Source organism: Chlamydotis macqueenii, chromosome 4 (genome assembly GCF_036417535.1).
Source record: "Chlamydotis macqueenii isolate bChlMac1 chromosome 4, bChlMac1.mat, whole genome shotgun sequence".
Lineage (NCBI taxonomy): Eukaryota > Metazoa > Chordata > Aves > Otidiformes > Otididae > Chlamydotis > Chlamydotis macqueenii.
The window spans coordinates 40,688,973-40,708,456 of NC_141559.1; the positions used below are offsets into that span (position 1 = coordinate 40,688,973).

Sequence of the window (19,484 nt, forward strand, 5' to 3'; positions counted from 1 at the left end):
GATATCAAATTGCCTTGCCTGCTGAGGATTATCTTGAAGCATGCATTTTGAAATTACAGTTGATGAAATAAAACCGGTGACAATCCAAAAGCTAAATTGACAAATATACTTCCTGTTTATTTAGCTACTGTAGTTACAAATTATGTACAGCGTCTTCTCCAGGAGTTACAACAGAATATTAGTTATTCCACCTAGAAAATATTTTTCACCTAAGTTTGCATTCTCTTAGACCAGTGTAAGTATGAAAATTCTCATTACTGCCTTCTACTAAATGTGCTTGGTCATTTTTTTGTTTGCTGATCATGTCCTTTATTCTCCCATTTGATACATTAGTAATTTAAACACTCTTTTCAATATGTAAAATTCCTTAGAGTTCTAATTTGTGTCTTACAGAATAAAAACCTAAAGCCATTTACCTGGAGAACTTGCTGTGCAACCTGGCCTTCGGAAGCATGTATTGCACCGCTATAGCCCAAGGACCTTCAGCATCACTTGTGGTAAGAGGAATGTAGAGTAGCAAGGAATAGGAAGCACAGCAGCCAGCAGAGGAAGGAAGGGTACGGAGGTACTTTCTCATGCTAAGGAGTCTTGTGAGAAAAGGAGTATAGTTGACTGGAAATGGAAAGTAGCTGTATCTGAAAGTCACTGAATGAAGAGTAGCCATTTGGTACTGTTGGATGAACCTCAAGAACACCTTGCATGTCTTTTTATCTCATTTTCTCTCCATCACTTTTATAGATCAAAGATGCTAATTCTTCTGCCCCCCTCCATCACCCACTAAATCAATAGTACAAGTGAACCTGAACACTAATTCTATTTAAATGGCCACTATTCTCTTCCTGAAGCTGTAAGAGCAACTGACCTACATTGTATAGAAAGTGTAACTCTACTTCTGATCTTCCCTTAATGAAATCAGTCACAAAGATGTGGCTTGGTTTAAATGTCCTTGTACCCAGTATTTTAAAATACATTGTTATTTAAACATATCTGGATTTATAAGTTTGAATTGCCATGTAACCAAGATTTTAAAAAGGAGCTAACATGCTTAATTAACTATAAATAGGACTTGAGAAAGAATACTGATTTCCCAATGAATAGCTACAGTTACCTGCTGTCTTTTAATTTTCCCACAAGAGAGACTCTTTTGATCTAATCAAATAAAAATGAAATAGCGAAAATTTGCGCTGAGGAAAGGCGACAGTATCTAACACAAAACTACAACCCAGTGCTCTGGCAAAGAGCTGAGGGAAGCTATTCATTCTGAAAAACCTCCAACAAATGCCAGACATTCTAATTTTGACACATATAAATTGGAGCAGATGAATAAAGATCTGAGTAAGTCCTGGAGGAAAAGTTTCTTTTTTTTTTCCAAGTAATTTTAATAAAATGCTACAGGAATAAAATTAAATTAACACTAAAAATTATAAAATATACTGAATAAACTGATAATTATCCCATTTGATCATAATTCAGATCAAGTAATGTATTGCTGCGTTCAAGAGAACATCACTATGTTCAAGATGAGCTATTTTTTGCATGCATTCCACCAACAAGCAAGCATCAGCCTGTGAACTAAAACTCAGTTCAGATCATTCTCACATCAAGAGGTCCCAGGCAAAATAAATTTGAGGCAAATAACCACTGTAAAATTGTATGTACTAGTTATGTGAGAGATTAATACATACATTAATGAGATCATGAATAGCGGTCCATTCCCTTTAGAGCCAGTAAAATCCCTAGCTTCAAAATTAAACAGTAAAAATGGCTTTTTAACAAAAGCTCATGAATAACAATGACTGGTTTAGTTCAATGCTTGGGTTGATTATGGTCTTTCAATTTTATATTACTAGCTATACATTTTGTGTCAGGGCACCATTCCTTTTACATTTTCTTTAGTTGTGAAGCCAATATAAAGAGATTCTCTTAATTATTTGCAATGCTTCAGCTACCCAGCCCCTCCTCTGTTACAACTGTTGATGAGGCCAAGCTGTAAAACAGAACACTGAAAGGGCTGAAATTAAAAAGTGAAAAGAAGACCTGAAGTTCTTAAAAAACAAGTGAGAGGCTGATGAACTGCAGGGTGTGGGGTAGGACTCTAAGTAAAACGGAAGTGAAACCTTTTGATGCAAGTTGCATCCATAAAACAGCTCAGACCAAACTGTTTCTTTCAGCCTCAGGAAGCACAGAAGGATTTGTACCTCCCAGAGCTCATTTTCATGGTTCTGTGCTATAGTGGATAACACCACTAACACCCAGAGCTGGACAATCTCCTGAACTCCCTTTGCTTTTGTAAATGTTACTGAGCAGCAGAGGTAGCAAATTTGATTACTAGCAGCTAACTAGAAGAGAAAATAGTTTTTATTCCATTTTCTGGTAGAGGATTTTTTTTGTTTCTTTCTTAAAAGAATGCAAATTCAAAGCAACAATGATAAAAACATCTTGTTCCACCTCCAGGAAGGATGCTGCACATGGGTGTGTCCCAGCAACATATCATAGTAAGATGGCTTTCTACAAGCATAAGGGTATATGTTATGGTAGTTTCAAGGTATGAGGCACAACAGGTCAGAATCTCTCCTCAAAAGTCCATGGGAACTGGAACAGCTGTGTGAATAAAAGCTATGTTGGATGGAAGAGAAAGAAATATGAAGATGAAAAGCCAGTCCAAATTCTACCACTACGAGAAAGCTAAGATCTATTATTCTCGCTATGGCACAAAATTCAAGAAAACATTACTCTACAAACTACAGAATGCTATCTATATACAGATAAATTAGCAGTAATGCTCTATTACTCTCAAAAATTAAGTATACAACTGTCTGAACAAAGTAATTCCTTTCATCCTCAAGGCATCACAATAAGATATAAATGCTATAGAATTATTTTTACTTTAAAAGGTTTAATATACACATTCTCCCTTGAGCACAAACTTATTCACTACAATGACATGATAGCCAATGAGAAAGTAATAGCTTTGTGCCTTTGTGCATACCGGTGAAGTGTCTGACCCCACATATGACAAGAAAAGATTTGAGGCTAGTGATGTTTTGAGACAGCTTACTGGAAGAAAGAAAAGAGGGGAGCAGGTTGCCTTGACGATGCTACGCAGCTGTACCAGAAATCAAAAGGAAATGTAGGATCTTCTGTGTTAAGGACTGCAAAGTATTCACCAAATTGGGTTAAAAGGGAACTAATCCCACAGCAAGTCAATGTTACCCGACCTATGCAATATTAGCTATCACTTCTTATCACGGGCCTTATTAAAAAACTGATAAAAGAGCCAGAGGGTTCAGACTTCACAGCACAGGGCAATAAGAAGTAAACAGCAAGCAATACAGTAATGAGCGCTCAAAGTTTTTTTTTTTTTTCTGGAAGACTGCAGGTCACTTCTGGTTCTGAGAGTCTAGTCTGGTGGGAGAATTAGTTTCTAATGGCAACCAATTTTGATTTCATAGCAGGATTTCACAAAGATGTCTCTGCAGGCTATATCACTTTTGGCAGTGATCACCATATTCTTAAATAAGGAATGTAAATATGAACTATCCATCTAACATTAAACCAAAAATAAATCAAGACCCTTAACTTATTTTGTCACCACTGAATTTATCATGCATGCTACCAGATTTTAGCAAAAAAAAAAAAAAAAGATTTATCCACAAAGCATTCAGTTATGAATTAATTCCTCCAGGCAGTCAATATTTTTTTTTAAGATTTACTTTTTTTTATAGGACTGTGCTGAGCACAGAGAAGGAGCTGAATCTGGAGCTCTCGCATGTTAGCTAAAAGCTCTAAGAACTAGATCGAGACTAGTGCAGGGGATGACTGTTTTGTAAAGAAAGGCAACCAATGCAGTTTTAACTCCAACAGGGAGCAGAAGCAGATGCATCCCTGCTCCAGAGGGAAACGTTAAGTCTGGGAGAAAAAATGGACTTAAAGATTCACTTTAGGCTTTCCTTTTGTCTATTATAGCTCTCAAAGCAGCATGCTTATTTTCTTCTGTTCCTTCCACAGGTGATGGTGATTCACTTTTTTTTTTTTTTTTTTTTTAAGGAGCCTATGGAATTGCTGATTTCTCTGCCTTACAGCTGGGCATCACCCTCAAGTTGAAATCTTCCCCAAACTGATTTAACCAGTTAATCACTAACTTGACCACAAAAGGCCACTGATATGTTTGAACTAGGGTTTGCTTTGTATGGAAATTTAAGTTAGCCAGTTCTAGAACTTCTCTCCAGGATCTAAATACCCTGCTCTGGGCAGTCATGAACCACATATCTCTAACTGGGACTTAAACCTTTCAAATCTGTATGGGAGCTAAAGTTGGCTGGGACATTTTATCACTCTTATTACAATCTGGTTTTTACAAAATAAATTACACCAAGCAGAGAGAAAGCATTCCTTCCTCCTTCTCTAACAACAGCAGCTGTGTACATGAGAAGTTCTACAGAGTTCAAGGGTGTAAAACCCAAAGGTAGGCACTTTATATCACATTTAGAAGTGTCATTTATTAATATATAGGCAAATACAGGACACAAGAGGAGTAAGCACCTAGAAGATTCTATAGAACCAGTGAAGATTCTATATTCCAGTGTTATAGAACACTGGAACAGGTTGCCCAGAGAGGTGGTGGAGGCCCCATCCCTGGAAACGTTCAAGGCCAGGCTGGATGAGGCTCTGAGCAACCTGATCTAGTTGGGGATGTCCCTGCTCCTTGCAGGGGGGTTGGACTAGATGACCTTTGAAGGTCCCTTCCAACCCTAACCATTCTATGATTCTATGATTCTATGATTCAAAATAAAAACGAAGACCAAGTTTCTTTCATTATAAGTATTTTAAGAGTGGCTTTGCTTCTGTTTAATTTAACAAAAACTTATCACTTTGTTATAAAAGAACACTCTCGATCCCGTATTGTTAAAAGGGATGAATTCAGATATCCTTTCTATCAGAAAGAAAATCAATCTCAACTGGTATATAATGCTTCCCTAAACAAAAACTTTGCTCTTCCTTAATGACTGAAAGTAACTACCAGGTAACAACGTGCAATATTACTTATGTCTCACATAAATAAGACCTTATTTGTAAATCATTTCAAAGAAAAAACGAAATCAGGAGAGAAAATAGACATATCTGACACCACAGAATAATCTGTTGGGATAATGCATCAAAGTAAAACATCTCATCAGACACCAGACGTCTTAGACAGCAAAATTTAAATATGAAAAGCATTTTGAAGTATAGCAAGACATTGTGGAGAAATCTCCATTTTAAGACATTTCTGCATTTTAAGCGCCTTTTCATTTGACACTTAATCCATTTCATAGTCAGAGTATTTTCATTCAGTTGCTGTTTCTACTACACTTCAAACACCAAATTCAAGAGATATGAAATGCAGGTGCTACTTTACTAGGATTACACCCTTTTTAGAGAAGAAGTGATTTCCTCAGGATGAAGCTGTTACCTGAGAGAGCTCAATAAGGAACTCACACAAGCTTCTTTGAGAAATCAAGTCACTTTTTAAAGGTGAAATTCTGCATTATGGATTGCAAATGCTGAAAGGTAAAGCTACAAATGCAACTACATTATTTATAACCATAGATAGACGTAACAGAGACCACGAGAAATAAAACAGACACACTAGGCAATGCTTAATATTTAATCTCTAAATTTATATTTAGCCAAGTAATTAGACCTGCTCAAATACACGAAACACTTGCCATGCCTGCAACGCTTAAAAGGTTTACTTCAATGCAAAGACTCACTAAAATGATTAAACTAAGTTTTATTTGATGTCTGGTGCATTCAGGGATTCTGTAATTAAATAACTGTTGCATATTGGCACAAGCCTATTGATTTAACAGAGGCATCTTGATTTATGCTAACTTACTATGCGGCACATTGTCAGTTATGGGTGATAACAGCTGTATGACGTGATATTCAAACATAATTTTGCTATAAAACCCTACACTTTGATAAAAAACTGTTAGGAAACATTGAGGGTGCATGAAAGGCTGAGGGATGAATAAGGATGGTAATTCACCAGTCGAATCAGATAGTTTGTTTTATATTTAAATTCTACTTCTGTGATACTGCAAAAACAAAAGTATAGATACCTGTAATTAAGTTCTGTGGTCTGTAATTTTTTCCCTTCAGGAGATCAGTGGTTGGAATGTTACAAAAGTATTACGATAAAATTCATCACAATGAAGCAATGCACAGTCAGGAACCAAACTTTAGAACCTCACATTATGAGTAAGGTAGAGATTAAAAATCAAAACTGGTTGAGAGATGTGACCATCTCACTTGCAGAATGCCACTTCAAATCCAGGTCTAATGGCCATGGAAATGGCATCTTCTGGAGCTGGCCAGAAACTTTCACTCTAGGGGAAATAATTTCCTTTTTTTTTTTTTTTTTTTTAATAAAATGAGTTTCTTATGGAACTGAATAGGTACTCTTTTGTTGGAACTAAATCTGTGGTCTTTTGTTTAGAACACGAAATCTGTTTTCAGAATTCCTCAAAGTTTATTAGCAAAATAAACCTTTTTTTTTTTTTTTTGTCAGTTTTGCTGTTTCCACTCAGCATATGGCAAAGCTGACAAGAATTGCATCGTTTCCAGATATAACTGTCACTGTTCATAGTGTCCTTGGCATTACAACCAGACAATTCCAGAGGTATGGGAAATTTTAATTCACTGCTACCAGGCTGAACTTAGTGCTGGAGTCTGAAGGTTCTCAGGGTCTAGTACACAGCCAAGCCTTAGCAAAACCTAAAGCTCTCAGGAAGGTCTGGATATCCTAGAGTCTGCAGTGCTTTCAGATCCTGCAACAAGGAGACAGGATTGTGGAGAGCTTCAGCTTTAGGAGCTGCCTGTCCCACAGCACTTTGGTCTCTGGTAATCAGTCTTCATGCCATCTTCAGAAAATCTGAATGCTGCACAGCTGAGGTTCTAGGCTCCGTAAAAGCTTGCAAGAAATCTGACAGTGCTTCATCTGAACTTTCCACTTTTGCAAAACACATAAGTTTTGACAAAACAGCACTTCAGTGATTTTTTATAAAAGAAATTTGTGTGGAAAGTTACCAGTCAGCAGTGCTTGCTTGGCAGGTCTCTTGATGATCACTCTTTCCTCCCTTACACTTTATTTGCTATGCTGTAAAAATGCTTGGTTTACAAAACAGCTTCTCATAAACTGTTCAGTGTTTCATAAATTTGTGAACGATGCTGATGATGACAGTGCATACACTTGTTAGGGATGATATATTAAGTCTAATATAACATATGAAGGGTGTCACAGTTGAATACTATAAATGCAAAAAGGATAACTAATTTTAACTTTGAAATCTTTGGAAGCTTTGGTTTTGCGGTCTGAAATGGGTGAAAATTATAAGAAAGGCTCTGTAATTAGATGCTGGGTCCATAATATATTTGTTAGCATTGCATTTGAAGGGGGGAATGTTGCCAGCATTTACTGCTAGGCAGATAAACTACACTTGGGCATTGCTTTGAGCAGAAGCAAAAATATCTTGTCTGAAACAAGAAGCTAATCTTTCCTATGTCATAAATCAAAAACATACCTGAGAACCAATGATAAACTAAATAAGGTGGTAATCATTCAATTAAGAAATGACAGACTTGCAAGAATTACATTACCACTCTCAATCTGCCAGTATTCCATTAATTTATTTCAATTGGGGAAAAAAAAAAGTGTGGAGGGGGCAGCAATGACCACACACACAGAGTTAAAAATTACTATTTCTGGTATCAACGGTTACGCACATTTTTCATTCCACTTCTCCTTAGATGCTATAAATTTTCTTTCAGTTTTTTGAAAAATGCTCTATTATCTAATGCAATCAGGAAAAAGCTTTTGTTAAAAATACTGATATCTATATATTCTCTTGGGGAAAGTGGCTGTTGCAAGTGTACTTGTTAGATAGAAGGTTAAAGCAATTGGTGTTGAAAATAGAAACATATATACAGGAAAAATCCCCCAAATATATGCTACTGGCAGGGGTTTTATACAATTATCTCCTTCCTGTCACATTAATTAAAATTGATCTGCAATTACTAAAATCTAAGTCAATATAATTAAGTTTTTAGCGATCCATTTTTTATTTACATCTATTTCAATTTCCAGTCTACCTTGCAAGATCTAGCCGGCACTTGAGAACTGTGTCCTTTCCTATCACAAGTTTTGCTTGTCAAATCAATCCCAATTCTCTCTTCAGAAGTGGTTTATCATCAGGGACTTACTAGAAAATTTCTCTGTATGGGAAATGAGAAGGGATTCCATTTGCTCTCCTTTCTTTGAAGTGCTGCTACCAGTGCAAGGCTGACAAAAACAAAATTACTTTTGCCATCTAAACACTACTACGTATACATATCCTAATCATAGGCTAATAGTTTCTACATGTTTTTCAAGGGCTCTCACACTGAAATTTATTTAAATGAAAACTTGCCCTCTTCTAGATTGACTCAAACTTCAAAGGTGCAAGAAAACCCAAAAAGGTTGAGAGCACTTTTAGAGAAAAATTAGAGGAGAAATTATTCACTCCAAAGACAACAAAACCCACATATGTTTAACGAACTCTTCACCTTCCCTATACTGACAACCTCTGTACATTAAATTGATTTATCCTGGAAAACGGATGAGTGCAGATAGCATACATTTGACTTCCAGCATGTAAGATCGCCCTGCAGTTTAAATTCCATTAACTAATCTTAATGTACAAGTGATTAATTTGCCCACAAGTGTAACAGTTAGAACAGATGCAGCTAAATTGATTGATGGTGTTACTTCATAATTGCTGTCTCCACATTGGTATAAGCCTCATTCTCAACCAGAAGTTATCGGCTCAATGTAAAAATTACTAGGTGAACAGGCCTGTGTCATTCAGGAGGAAAACGTGATACATAAGATTTCTTTCTGGCTTAAAAATAGGCAGATGAGCCAATAACAAAAAGCTGAAGATAAAAATTCTGACTACAAAAAAAATAATTATTTATGTATTTATATTGCATGTGTGCTGTAAGAGGCTCTTCATTCAAAATCCTCTGCTGCTGTAAATTAACAAACTTGAACATAGAAATAAAATCATCGGAACTGATTTAACAATAAAAAATACCAAGCCATTTTGGATAGGCAGATGTTTTTTTAATTGTGCCAGTACTTTGCAGAGCCATTCTGGCCACCTGACACTTGAAGATAATTAAATCCAAAAGCACCATACCTTCCGAAGAGGTTTGAGCTTGGTCTCCATTATGAAGTCGTACTTGCAGAGTTCACAACAGCGTGTGTCTGAGCTCTTAATCCACTGGTGCAGGCAGGCCTGATGAACAAAGCGCAGGGTCCCTGTGCAGCGACACGGTGTGATGAGGGGGCTTTCATCATCTCCCTCACAGTGACAGATCCTGACAGGAAGGACAGCAAGAGCTAGTGAGGGAACTTGCCAACGAGCAATGCAATGGCACCGGTTTATTTACACTGCTTTTTCATTTTCAGACTTGACATTCATAAGATGCCACGTATATGACCTTTCAGATTGAGGCCCAGGAACATATTCCGTGTTCCCTTCTGCCACTTAGTAATTTCTTCTCACTTAGTTATTTCTCTTTGAATTTGCTACATGGCCTGAAGGTGAATCAATAGAAATAACACTGGTTTTCCCCTTTCTGTGTGGCAAAACCTTTAAAACAAATACCAGTGCTCTTTCTAAGAGCTGAATAGTTCTTGGTCTGTTAGTAGTGCCAATAAAATACCCAAAGTTAGCAGAAAACATCCAGTATGAAAAGTACAAAAAGTCCCTAGGATACCTTTTTGGAGTTACATAGTTAAAAGGATTAGAGAACAGTTTTGAGTACTCTGGAGTCATGCGTATGGCACCGTGTATACACACACACCCCGACTTTTTAGGAGGCAGGTGTTAAAAAAGTCATCGTTCTTCCTCTTTTTCATTCTTCACTGTTCCTTTGAAGCAGATAGCTGTGTTATCTGGGAAAACAGAAACTACAAATACAAACAGACCCCAAGATAGAGGCTGGTCCCAGAACTGCTGTTACCTTGTAATGGGATACAGAGCTTTTCGCATTGCAATTTTTTATAAAGTGATCAGTGTTCTAACATCACAATCTGATGGTTTTCTTCCGTGACACGTGTCCAAATGTCTTGGTGGTCTTCCCCTCTTCCAAACAAACTCCCAGTCATATCAGGAAAGCATTCACCCATCAAAACCAATGACAACTTTATCAGCAAGCGCCTCTGTGAAGGCAGAGAAAGCTCTACGGTGAGGGAAGGCTGAATCAAACACCTGAAGTTAAGGAGGTTCATCTCAGCAAAGAGTAATTCCCTCCCATCCCCACTCCACAAAAACAAAACAAAACCCCTAACAAAAACAAAATCCTAAGTGTCAAACTGGCATGTAAGGTGAAAAAAAAAAAAAAGCTCAAGCTTGGGAAATATTATTTCAAAATAGGGAAGTAGCAACAACAGCATAGATCCTGCTGTCACAGAAACGAAACTCAGAGCTTAGAAACATACTACTTAGGAAAGGCACCCTCAGATATGTGTGTGCAGAAAAGTGTGAACACATCTGAGGAATAACTCACTCCTTTATGCAGAAAGCTGTGGCCACACTGCTTCAGGGGTAGGAAAGGGCTGGGGAAGGCCCTGCGGTGAGGTTATCTTCCTACAGGACAGGTTAGGGAAGAAGGGCGACCTTCTTCATAGCACAGGAGCACCTGGCATACGCCAGGAGGCAGAGACACCCTGTGAAACACTGGCTACAGCACAGCACTGAGGCTGCTGAGTCTACAAGCAAGGGGAGGAGGAAATGTCAATGTCTAAGAGAAAGATCTATGGATCAAATCCAACAGCTTCACTATTCTTCCATGGTATAGCCTAGAGTGGAAATGAATCTACAATAATAGGAAAGCAGAACAAAGCTGCTTTGCTGGATATATAGAAAGAAAGAGATTAAAGAAAAACAAACAAACAAACAAACAAAAAACGACCCCAAAAAATGAAGCTCCAGAAATCTGACACACAAAAGCCAGGTTTCAGAGTCTGCAAAGGTGCCCATTCAGCATCTCACACCCCATGGGAGTAGAGGGGAGAAGAAAATCCCCGCAACTTCCATCTTTCACACATTCATTTTTTGAGAGACATTTTACAAGAACTCCATTTACATTCTTTTCTTTATTAATCCAGTCAAGCTAGATGCATCAGTGGCTTAGTTCTTAAATGGAAACTGTCTATACGCTGACTACTTATTGAGCCTGTAGCTTAAGCAGAACTAACTTTTCAGAACACCAAATAGCTATTTTGCTAGCAAATGCATTCCCAGCTGAGCATTACATTAAAAACATCATTTTCGTTTTAAATTAAAGCTATTTCCCAAAGGAAAACTAGTATTCTTTGTTCACTTAAATTCAAGCTATACATAATTTATTTCACAGGCTTAGTATTTAAACTATTTAGAAATTAGACAACTAAGCTATGTACCCAAGAGCCATTTTTCTACTACTGCCAGAATTGTTTAAAATTATTGTAAGAGCTAAAATACAAGCCTAAAACTCCACTGGGATCTTCAGATAAAGTGACACTGCAAATTTGAAATGAATGGAAGTATTCTTTAGTAGAAATACTTTTACAGAAAAACACTATATGAATTATACATTCTATTTGTGCTTTTGCTGTACGGAAGTTACAAGCTAAATGTATAAATAACAGGGTGACATTAATAACTTACATTATACAGAAGCTCGAACTAAACAATCTAATGGCCTCTTCTAGCTTTAAAACCATGAAATATGTAACGAGAATAAAAACAAGCTTCAAATGGAATTAAAGTCCAGAGAAAATAACCAAAGGCATGGTTTTCACTAGCGTGAATGCTCTTTGGTGCAATTTAGTTCTTCATTATTTGCTTAGCCAGAAGAAATCAGTTTAAAATAAATTTGTGCTACCTAAACTCACAGTCAGTCTTTAAAGATATATGGGTGCCTGACAGCTATTGAAACAGACTGCTGGCTAACTGCTTAAGTATCTTTTAAAGACTTGGACCAGATAACTTGTAATATCTTGCTCAGCCATTAGTACTGAATCAGAATTTTGTGCATCTTTGCCCTTTGCTGTATTTATCTATCATGTATATCATTACCACAAATCATAGAAAATATATTGTAAATAAAGGTTTTTAAAAATACGTTGTGCAAACAGAACTGAGGTAGGGATACAAAGCATAGACTTGCCTGAAACGTGTCTAAACCAAGTCGGAGGCAGAAAACTTCCACTCTAGTTTCCTATTTTCACAGAATCACAGCTCTTCAAATTTTTCACCCATCAGACTAACTATTTAGAGGGTTGAACTTATCCTGAGAGTAAAATTTGCTTACACGCTTTAGAAATGAGTTGATTTAAAAAAAATGCCACTCTCCACTATAAAGAAAAAAATATATATAAATTGCTAAATCTATACTGATTTATTTCCATGTTGTAGTACAGCACTGATGGTGGTTAATAGCTGCAGTTCCAGCTGCCCAAACACACCTACAGAATTTACATACTCAGCTTTTCTCAACTTTCTAGTCCTTTAGTAGATAAATGGCCTTCATTATAGAGCAATACTCACTATCTGGAAATTGAAGGGAAAGGAGGGAAATCAGTTATTTGACCAAACCCTTATAGTTAGAATCCAGTTAGAATCCCTTTATAGTCACAAATTGGGTCTGCTTTTTTCTTTTTTTTTTTTTTCAGTAGGTTTGACAGCATAGTGCTTTAAAGATTCCTGCCTATGAACAGGATCTCGCTTGTCTGGGGGAAAAGATGAGAACAAGGCTCCAAAAGATATTTTGCTGTATAAAACATGTGTAGACCAAACAACACAGCATATACGAGCTATTAGATGATATTCTGATTCAGATATACAAAATTTTTGTGTAGGTATGTGTGTATAATATACACCCACAAGCATGTCCCTACACATTGAAATCACAGAATATTTATTTTTCTTTAAAGAAAGCTCATTGTGAAACCTTACGAAATAATGCTCTAACAGGGCAGTTATTCTTATGCTTAAGTTTTTGCTTTATATGCCAATATTTTAATTACCCAGTACATATTTCTCTAGCACAGAATTGTTTCTAGAACCTTCAGCACACATATGTACCAAACAGGGAAATTTATGCCAACACTGTGCATATATCAGTTAAAAATCCATAAAAATTCTGTAAAGGATATTTTTTAATAGCAGGTTCTCTTCTAATGCAAAAAAAAAAATCAGCACATGTAACTTTTTTTTCAGGGAAAAAATGCTAAACTGAAAACAAAATTAGTCTTTGTGAAAGATTTTGCATAATTCATATTAAAAGCACTGCAGATTTCTTGTATGTTCCCTACATTTAAAAAAAAATAATTGTCAAATAGAAACAGAATAGTTCAATTTAGAAAATTTTTAGAGAACAATGTATGTAAAAATTAGAAGTTCAACAAGTTTACTGAGAACATTTTAGAATTACTTTTCAGTATCTCTTTCTGTTCAAAATATTAATTGAATTTAAGGCACATTGAAACGATGCTGAAAAACTCACTGATAATGCATACTTGATTGAGAAATTGTATGTGACATATTAAACTTTGCACCATAATGATGATGCAAAATGAGTAAGTAAAGTTGCCAGTAGTTTAAGGTATACCATCTCCTTCACTGAAGGGCATATTGACACCATACATACATAAATGAGAGAAATTTCTTACGGGATTAAAATCATGAGATGCCGCTAAACTAAGCACTCAGAAGTGAGGCATCTTCAGTGTGTGGTATTGCTGTGCTGTCTTTAATTCCATGACTATGAACTGTTTTCCCTTGTTTCCCCTGGTCCTGCTCATTGCAAAAGTTAGAAGGCAGGAAGGGAAGTATGAAACAAGATGGCTACAGCTTGTAGACATTCAGATGCTAATTCAATTTAGGCTGATTTTCAGAAAAACAGCAAGAGCTATCCTGGATGACTGTCCTCTACTTCTCATGAAATAAAGATTTTTTTTTTCCATATAGACGAACATTTCTTACATAAACTCCGTTTAAAAAGCCAACTGAAATCAGTATGAAGTAAAAGTTCACATGGGAAATTTTCAAGTTTTCCTGACAGCGGTTTAGTTTGGCAAAGTCATAGCAATCAAAATTACAATCTAGACGGTTAGTCATCATCCGAGCTGCTTATTGCAAGAGATATAGATAGCTTCCAATAGGTGTGTAGCTTTTCCTTCACACGCAAGGTAACAATTTTACCCTCATTAAAGAGAATAGCTGCTAATCTCAACTCTCATTGGAAAATCAGCAGTTATCCTAACCTGTCTGTCACTAATCCACTTTACTCTTTGGTAATTAAGAAAACTGGCCAATTTTTCTGTCGCTGTAGTAAAGTATAAAATGCACTTTTTCTGCAGAAGTCTTGTGTGCATTGTGGAACTCAGTGCTCTACCCTTACCTGGTTGGCAAGTGCTCCTCTATGACAGGATCCGTACAGCTGAATTCCATAGGTGACTATTGTCAAAGAAAGGTGATTAAGGATAAGAAAGAATCAGCATGTCCCTGCTTGTGCTTCAAGCCACATAAAAGCCGTGTCATTAGGAGCACTGCAGGTGGAAAAGAGTAATTCTGCATTACCATAAGTCTTTCAGTGGATCCTGTATTTGAGATCAGCACTGCATCTTAGTACCTAATAAAGTTTCCAAGGATTTTGGCCGTTAAATATAGACAAAGGTTTCAGCTACAGTAACATAGTGCAGATAGCTTTTATAGACTTCCTTAGAAATATACCAGGTCAAATTTTACCCTCATTAACAAATGTACAACTTAGGGGAAAGCCCCTGAGGCTTTAAAAAATAGAAGTGTATATGGGGGCATGGGCATATTGATAGTGATGTTTGATAATATGTAACAGCTATAAATGACATAATTACATAAAAACTGTATTGTTCTTCCTGGGCACTATACAGCTGTGTCTATGCTAACAAGCATTGAAGTGAAAGTGTAGCTGTTCTGTTGAAAAAAAACCAGCTAGTGCTAAGAACTTGATACCAGCACCAAGGACATGTTGGTGGGGGTTGCTTTGGTTTGATACTGATTTGAGGTTGGACCAGGAATATGTCTTTTATTTTACTTTCACTCAAAGGGAATACAGTTAGACAACCCTGAGACCAATCCTCACTGTGGTCTAGATCATGGTAAAAGTAAAGGTGATCAGACGTACTTCAAAAGCAGGCTCCTTACCTGAACTAAAGCACTAACGGAGATCCCTTCACTGACAAAATTAGGAGGAGCTACTGCCTTGTGACTGTGACATATTCACTGCCCCTGTGATGCAATTTCTATGCACAGTGAACTAGAGCATGATAATAAACTAATGCAGATGCCCAATATCCATACTGTCATTTTCCTGCAGATGGAAGTATACCAGTAGAACAGAAATGCTTTTGAACTTTTAACAAATCTCCCTAATGAAAGGGGGAAATATCTTCTCCATATCAAGGAAGATGTCTATTAAAAAAATATATTATTTTTTTTTTGTGAGAAATTGTTGAAAAGGCAGTTAAAATTTTAACCTTCACTAGAAAGCATACCTGGACTCAAAATTACTATGCAAAGATAAATTCTTACCCTGATCAGCAGGTAAACCTCATTGCTATGTTACTAAAGGGAGCTTAGTCAGGAAGAAAAAGCATAGTTGGAAAATGTTGGATCAAAGGAATCCCTAGCTTTGATTTTTGGCTGTGAGGACTATTAGCTGCCACGATGAAACACCATCAGCTCCTAGGTTATCTTAATTGGACCAAAAGGAACCAGTTCCACAGGTTTGCAAAAGGATGCACAAAACTGCTGTCGTTACTGTCTGAGAATCTTAAGAAAACTAATCTCCTGTCCAAAAAAGGTAATTTTTTTCCTTCCAATTTATAAAATGCTTTCAGTGCTTTTAGATGGTTAGAACCTAAAATCAAAGCAAACAACTTTATGAACAACTCATAGCATATAACTAACTTATTCATAAACAGAAACAAAAAAAAATATCAAGCTCTGCTCCTGTGTAATTTTTCACTTGGGGGAAAAAAAAAAGTTAACTTCACTAAATACATTCACTCTGCAACAGGCTACAGCATGCCATATTTCCCTAGCTTTCATTTTGCAGGCTTTTTTTTTTTTTTAATCTTGTTTCCATTCTTTCCACTGTTAAATCATAAAGTAATCTAAATGACAAATTGGTATTCCTCTCCATTTAAACCCAGTGTGAACGAAACACATTAATTCTCCAGACCGAATGTCATCAATTTGTATACCTCTTCCCTGTCACTGCTGCCCTTCCATTATGTTATACAGTCAGCTGCCTTTATCTGACTAAAGTAAAAAACATTTTCAGAATGTTGCATCACACCAGCAGAATTTCATAATAGTCTAGGTAAAGCTTTTTCTTGATTTCTGCAAACATGATCAGAATTTTTAAGAGCAAGCAACATCAGCGAAAGCACACTAAATCTTTTATTTTGTGACTATTTCTTGTCCTTCGATTAATCTTCCATTCTAGGTGATAAATAGAATATCTAACCATCTAAAGAGTTACAAATAATTCCTGCCTCAGATACACTGTCAGAGCAGCTCAAGATACATGTCAGACAAGATTTACTGCACTAAACACAGTTCAAAGAATTAAGGACTGTATCTTAAAAAATAATTTAAATTTCCTCCCCCTCACTTAGTGAAAATCAAAGCTTTAAGTAACTACAGTCCCTACAGAACATGTGCAAGCTTTAAGTATTTAATAACAGGACCCTTAAAACTAAGGGTCTCCTCCCACCCAAACTTTCTAGCAGGAAGTGGAGCAATTTCATATGTTTTCGTTAAAAATAATAATAGGTTTTGAGAGAAAGAAGCAGAAACCAGGACTCAGTTCTCTCCCAGTTAAGCAATCCTAACCACAACTAAGACAAACTTGCCTGGTTTCGGCTCTCTTTGCATCCTTCTGAATCATGGAGAGCTTCCAAAAGAGACTGCATAACCAGATGGCTAAAGAGGTGGCAGATGGGGGTTTGATCCATCAGGCAGATCCTAGAATTAACCAGCATTTCATACTGCTGAACCTGAGTGACAAACCACTGGACCATCATACAGAGGAGGAGATTCCTCAAAAAGCAGAAGATTCCTATCAGAAAGTCACCTTGCAAAAAGAATGCTTTGCATTCTTGCATCCTATCCATCTAAGTTTGGATAGGAAAGCAAGCAGCTGTCATAATTCTTAAAAAAAAAAAAAAGGAATGAGGAGCCAATGTGCAGTCAAGATTCAGAGATTTGGCTCCTAATGACGGAATGTATCATCCTGAGAACCCAAGAAGGCACTAACATCCCAGGGAGAAACAGGTTAAAAACCCTCTTCAGCCAAACACTACAGTCTGGCAGTTCAGCATCCTTCAGTTCTTGGTGATTTTGGAAGGCTCTGGATGGTATTTCAAGTCTATGTATTCTGTATTACCGTTTTAATTATTTATTGGATCCAACTGCATAGTTTCAGTATAAATATTTCAAATGAATGTTAAATTTCAATGGTAGTATTTGAGTATCTATCTTCTGTTCACCTCTGTTATTTTTCCTAACTCCCTGAGGACTTGTTTCCTCCCAAGAGGCTTTCTGTCCGCTGGTTTTGTGAGCGCTCTACTACATGAATATTTCAGGATGTAAGTATTTTCATGCAATATACTATTTTTGCAGGTCCTGCTAAATAGCATTATGGAAAAAACCCCTCTGTTACAACACTTTATTTCACAGAGAGAAAATATGTATTCATATTACTTCATGTCAAGTGCAATGTACACTATTTCTTCCTATCTATGTTGTACTAACACATAGAAATACCCATATTAGTCTTTTCCTAAGTTTATAATGGTCTTTTAATTAATACACTAGCTTGTTAAAGCTGATTTTTAAAAATTGTACTTGAAGAAGACTCTGCAGATTTCATGAATCAACTTCATCATCTGCCTTACTACTTCTCCCCATTCTTACTACTTCCTCCTCACATGAGGGCCTTCCTTTACCTGGCTACATATAGAATCATAGAGTTGAACAAAATCAGAATTCTACCTCCAATATGCATTTTTTTCATAGTGAGAAAATCTGTTTCATTTAAGTGTGTGTGGTTTCTTTCAGCTTACAGAATTACAGTTCAGTGTTATTGTTGAACTGGCTGCATCAGTGCTACAAAAAGATCTTACACCAAAAATAACTAGTCAAAAAGAAAATATCTTTCAATTCTCCCATCATAAATAATACCATAATATTAATTCAGAGTGAATACACAAAGCACATATGATACACTAGTGGCAATATCAACTAATCCTTTTTCTTTCGTTAATAATTCCTACACAAAAATCCACGGGACTAAATCTCACAATCCATTTACTTTATCGTGTCCCACACAAAGCTTTTCCCTTCAGTGAGATTACACTCCTGCAGACCAGAGAACACTATTTCTGAGGTTGTGCCTCGAGTCATACGGCCAATTCTGGAACAATTTATATGAAGAAAATGTCAGACACAGGGCAACTTAAGAAAATGGGTATCCAATTGTATAATTTAGAAAGTCTACTCTGTGAATCTCAAAAAAAAAAAAAATTAAGTGCCAAACCAACTCAACATGGTCAGAACTAACTTACATAGTTGTCTCTAATCCCAGAAGCAGAAACTTTACCTTCTAATGAACTCTATAAGAAAGGAATAGGTTCAGGGAACCGATTGTAAAGGAATAGGTTCAGGGAACCGATTGTAAAGACCATCATTGGTGTCATGTCATTGTTTCATCATTTTGGAAACAGAGAAACAGTGACACTAGAAGGGGAAATGTTTCACTTGAAGTGACAAAGAGGCCTGCCTTAGACTAGCTGAAGTATATATTGTGCCATGGTGCTATACTTTATGTGCATGACTAAAGTGCTTATGCTAGAAAAGAGTGTGTCCTGTGTCACATTCCCGCTCGTGAAGCTAAATGCACATTGAAGAAACTGCTTATAGCCTTATGTGTTTCACTGTCAGTAATTCAGGAGGAAGTAAAGGAAAAAAATGCCTATTCAAACACTTAAAGACAAAATAACTGGCACCATGAGATGTTGAGATGTTCAAGACCCCTGTTCCTCTGGTACTGCCACACAATCCCGTCTAGATAAAGAGGCATTACTCTCAGAGACTTCTGTCACATCAGCTAGAAGACATGAATACCTAGGATGAAAAGCTTGAGGAAACATCTCAAGAAAATAAAATTTTCACATCACAACCAACTATGTTAATTCCAGTCTTAGAAAAACAGGCCACAGATCATGAGTCAACTAAGTGCATGCATCTACCCTGAAAAACAGAAACTTTAATCTATACTGAATCAGTAGCAGAAACATGTCTTCCTTTCTCTTCAGCTGTCTGCAAATTGATTTAGTAAGACAACTTCCCAGCTATGAAAAA

The 19,484-nt window shown here is 36.6% G+C and overlaps 1 protein-coding gene across 2 annotated transcripts in view; it reads right to left on the minus strand.

The window, feature by feature from the left end:
* Positions 1-19,484, minus strand: part of MARCHF1 (membrane associated ring-CH-type finger 1) — a 249,725-nt gene that overhangs the window by 17,155 nt on the left and 213,086 nt on the right. For both annotated transcript variants that reach the window (XM_086746884.1, XM_086746885.1), the window contains one exon: positions 9,222-9,402. In XM_086746884.1, the coding sequence (XP_086603010.1) occupies positions 9,222-9,402 (181 nt within the window). The remainder of the gene's footprint in view (positions 1-9,221; positions 9,403-19,484) is intronic.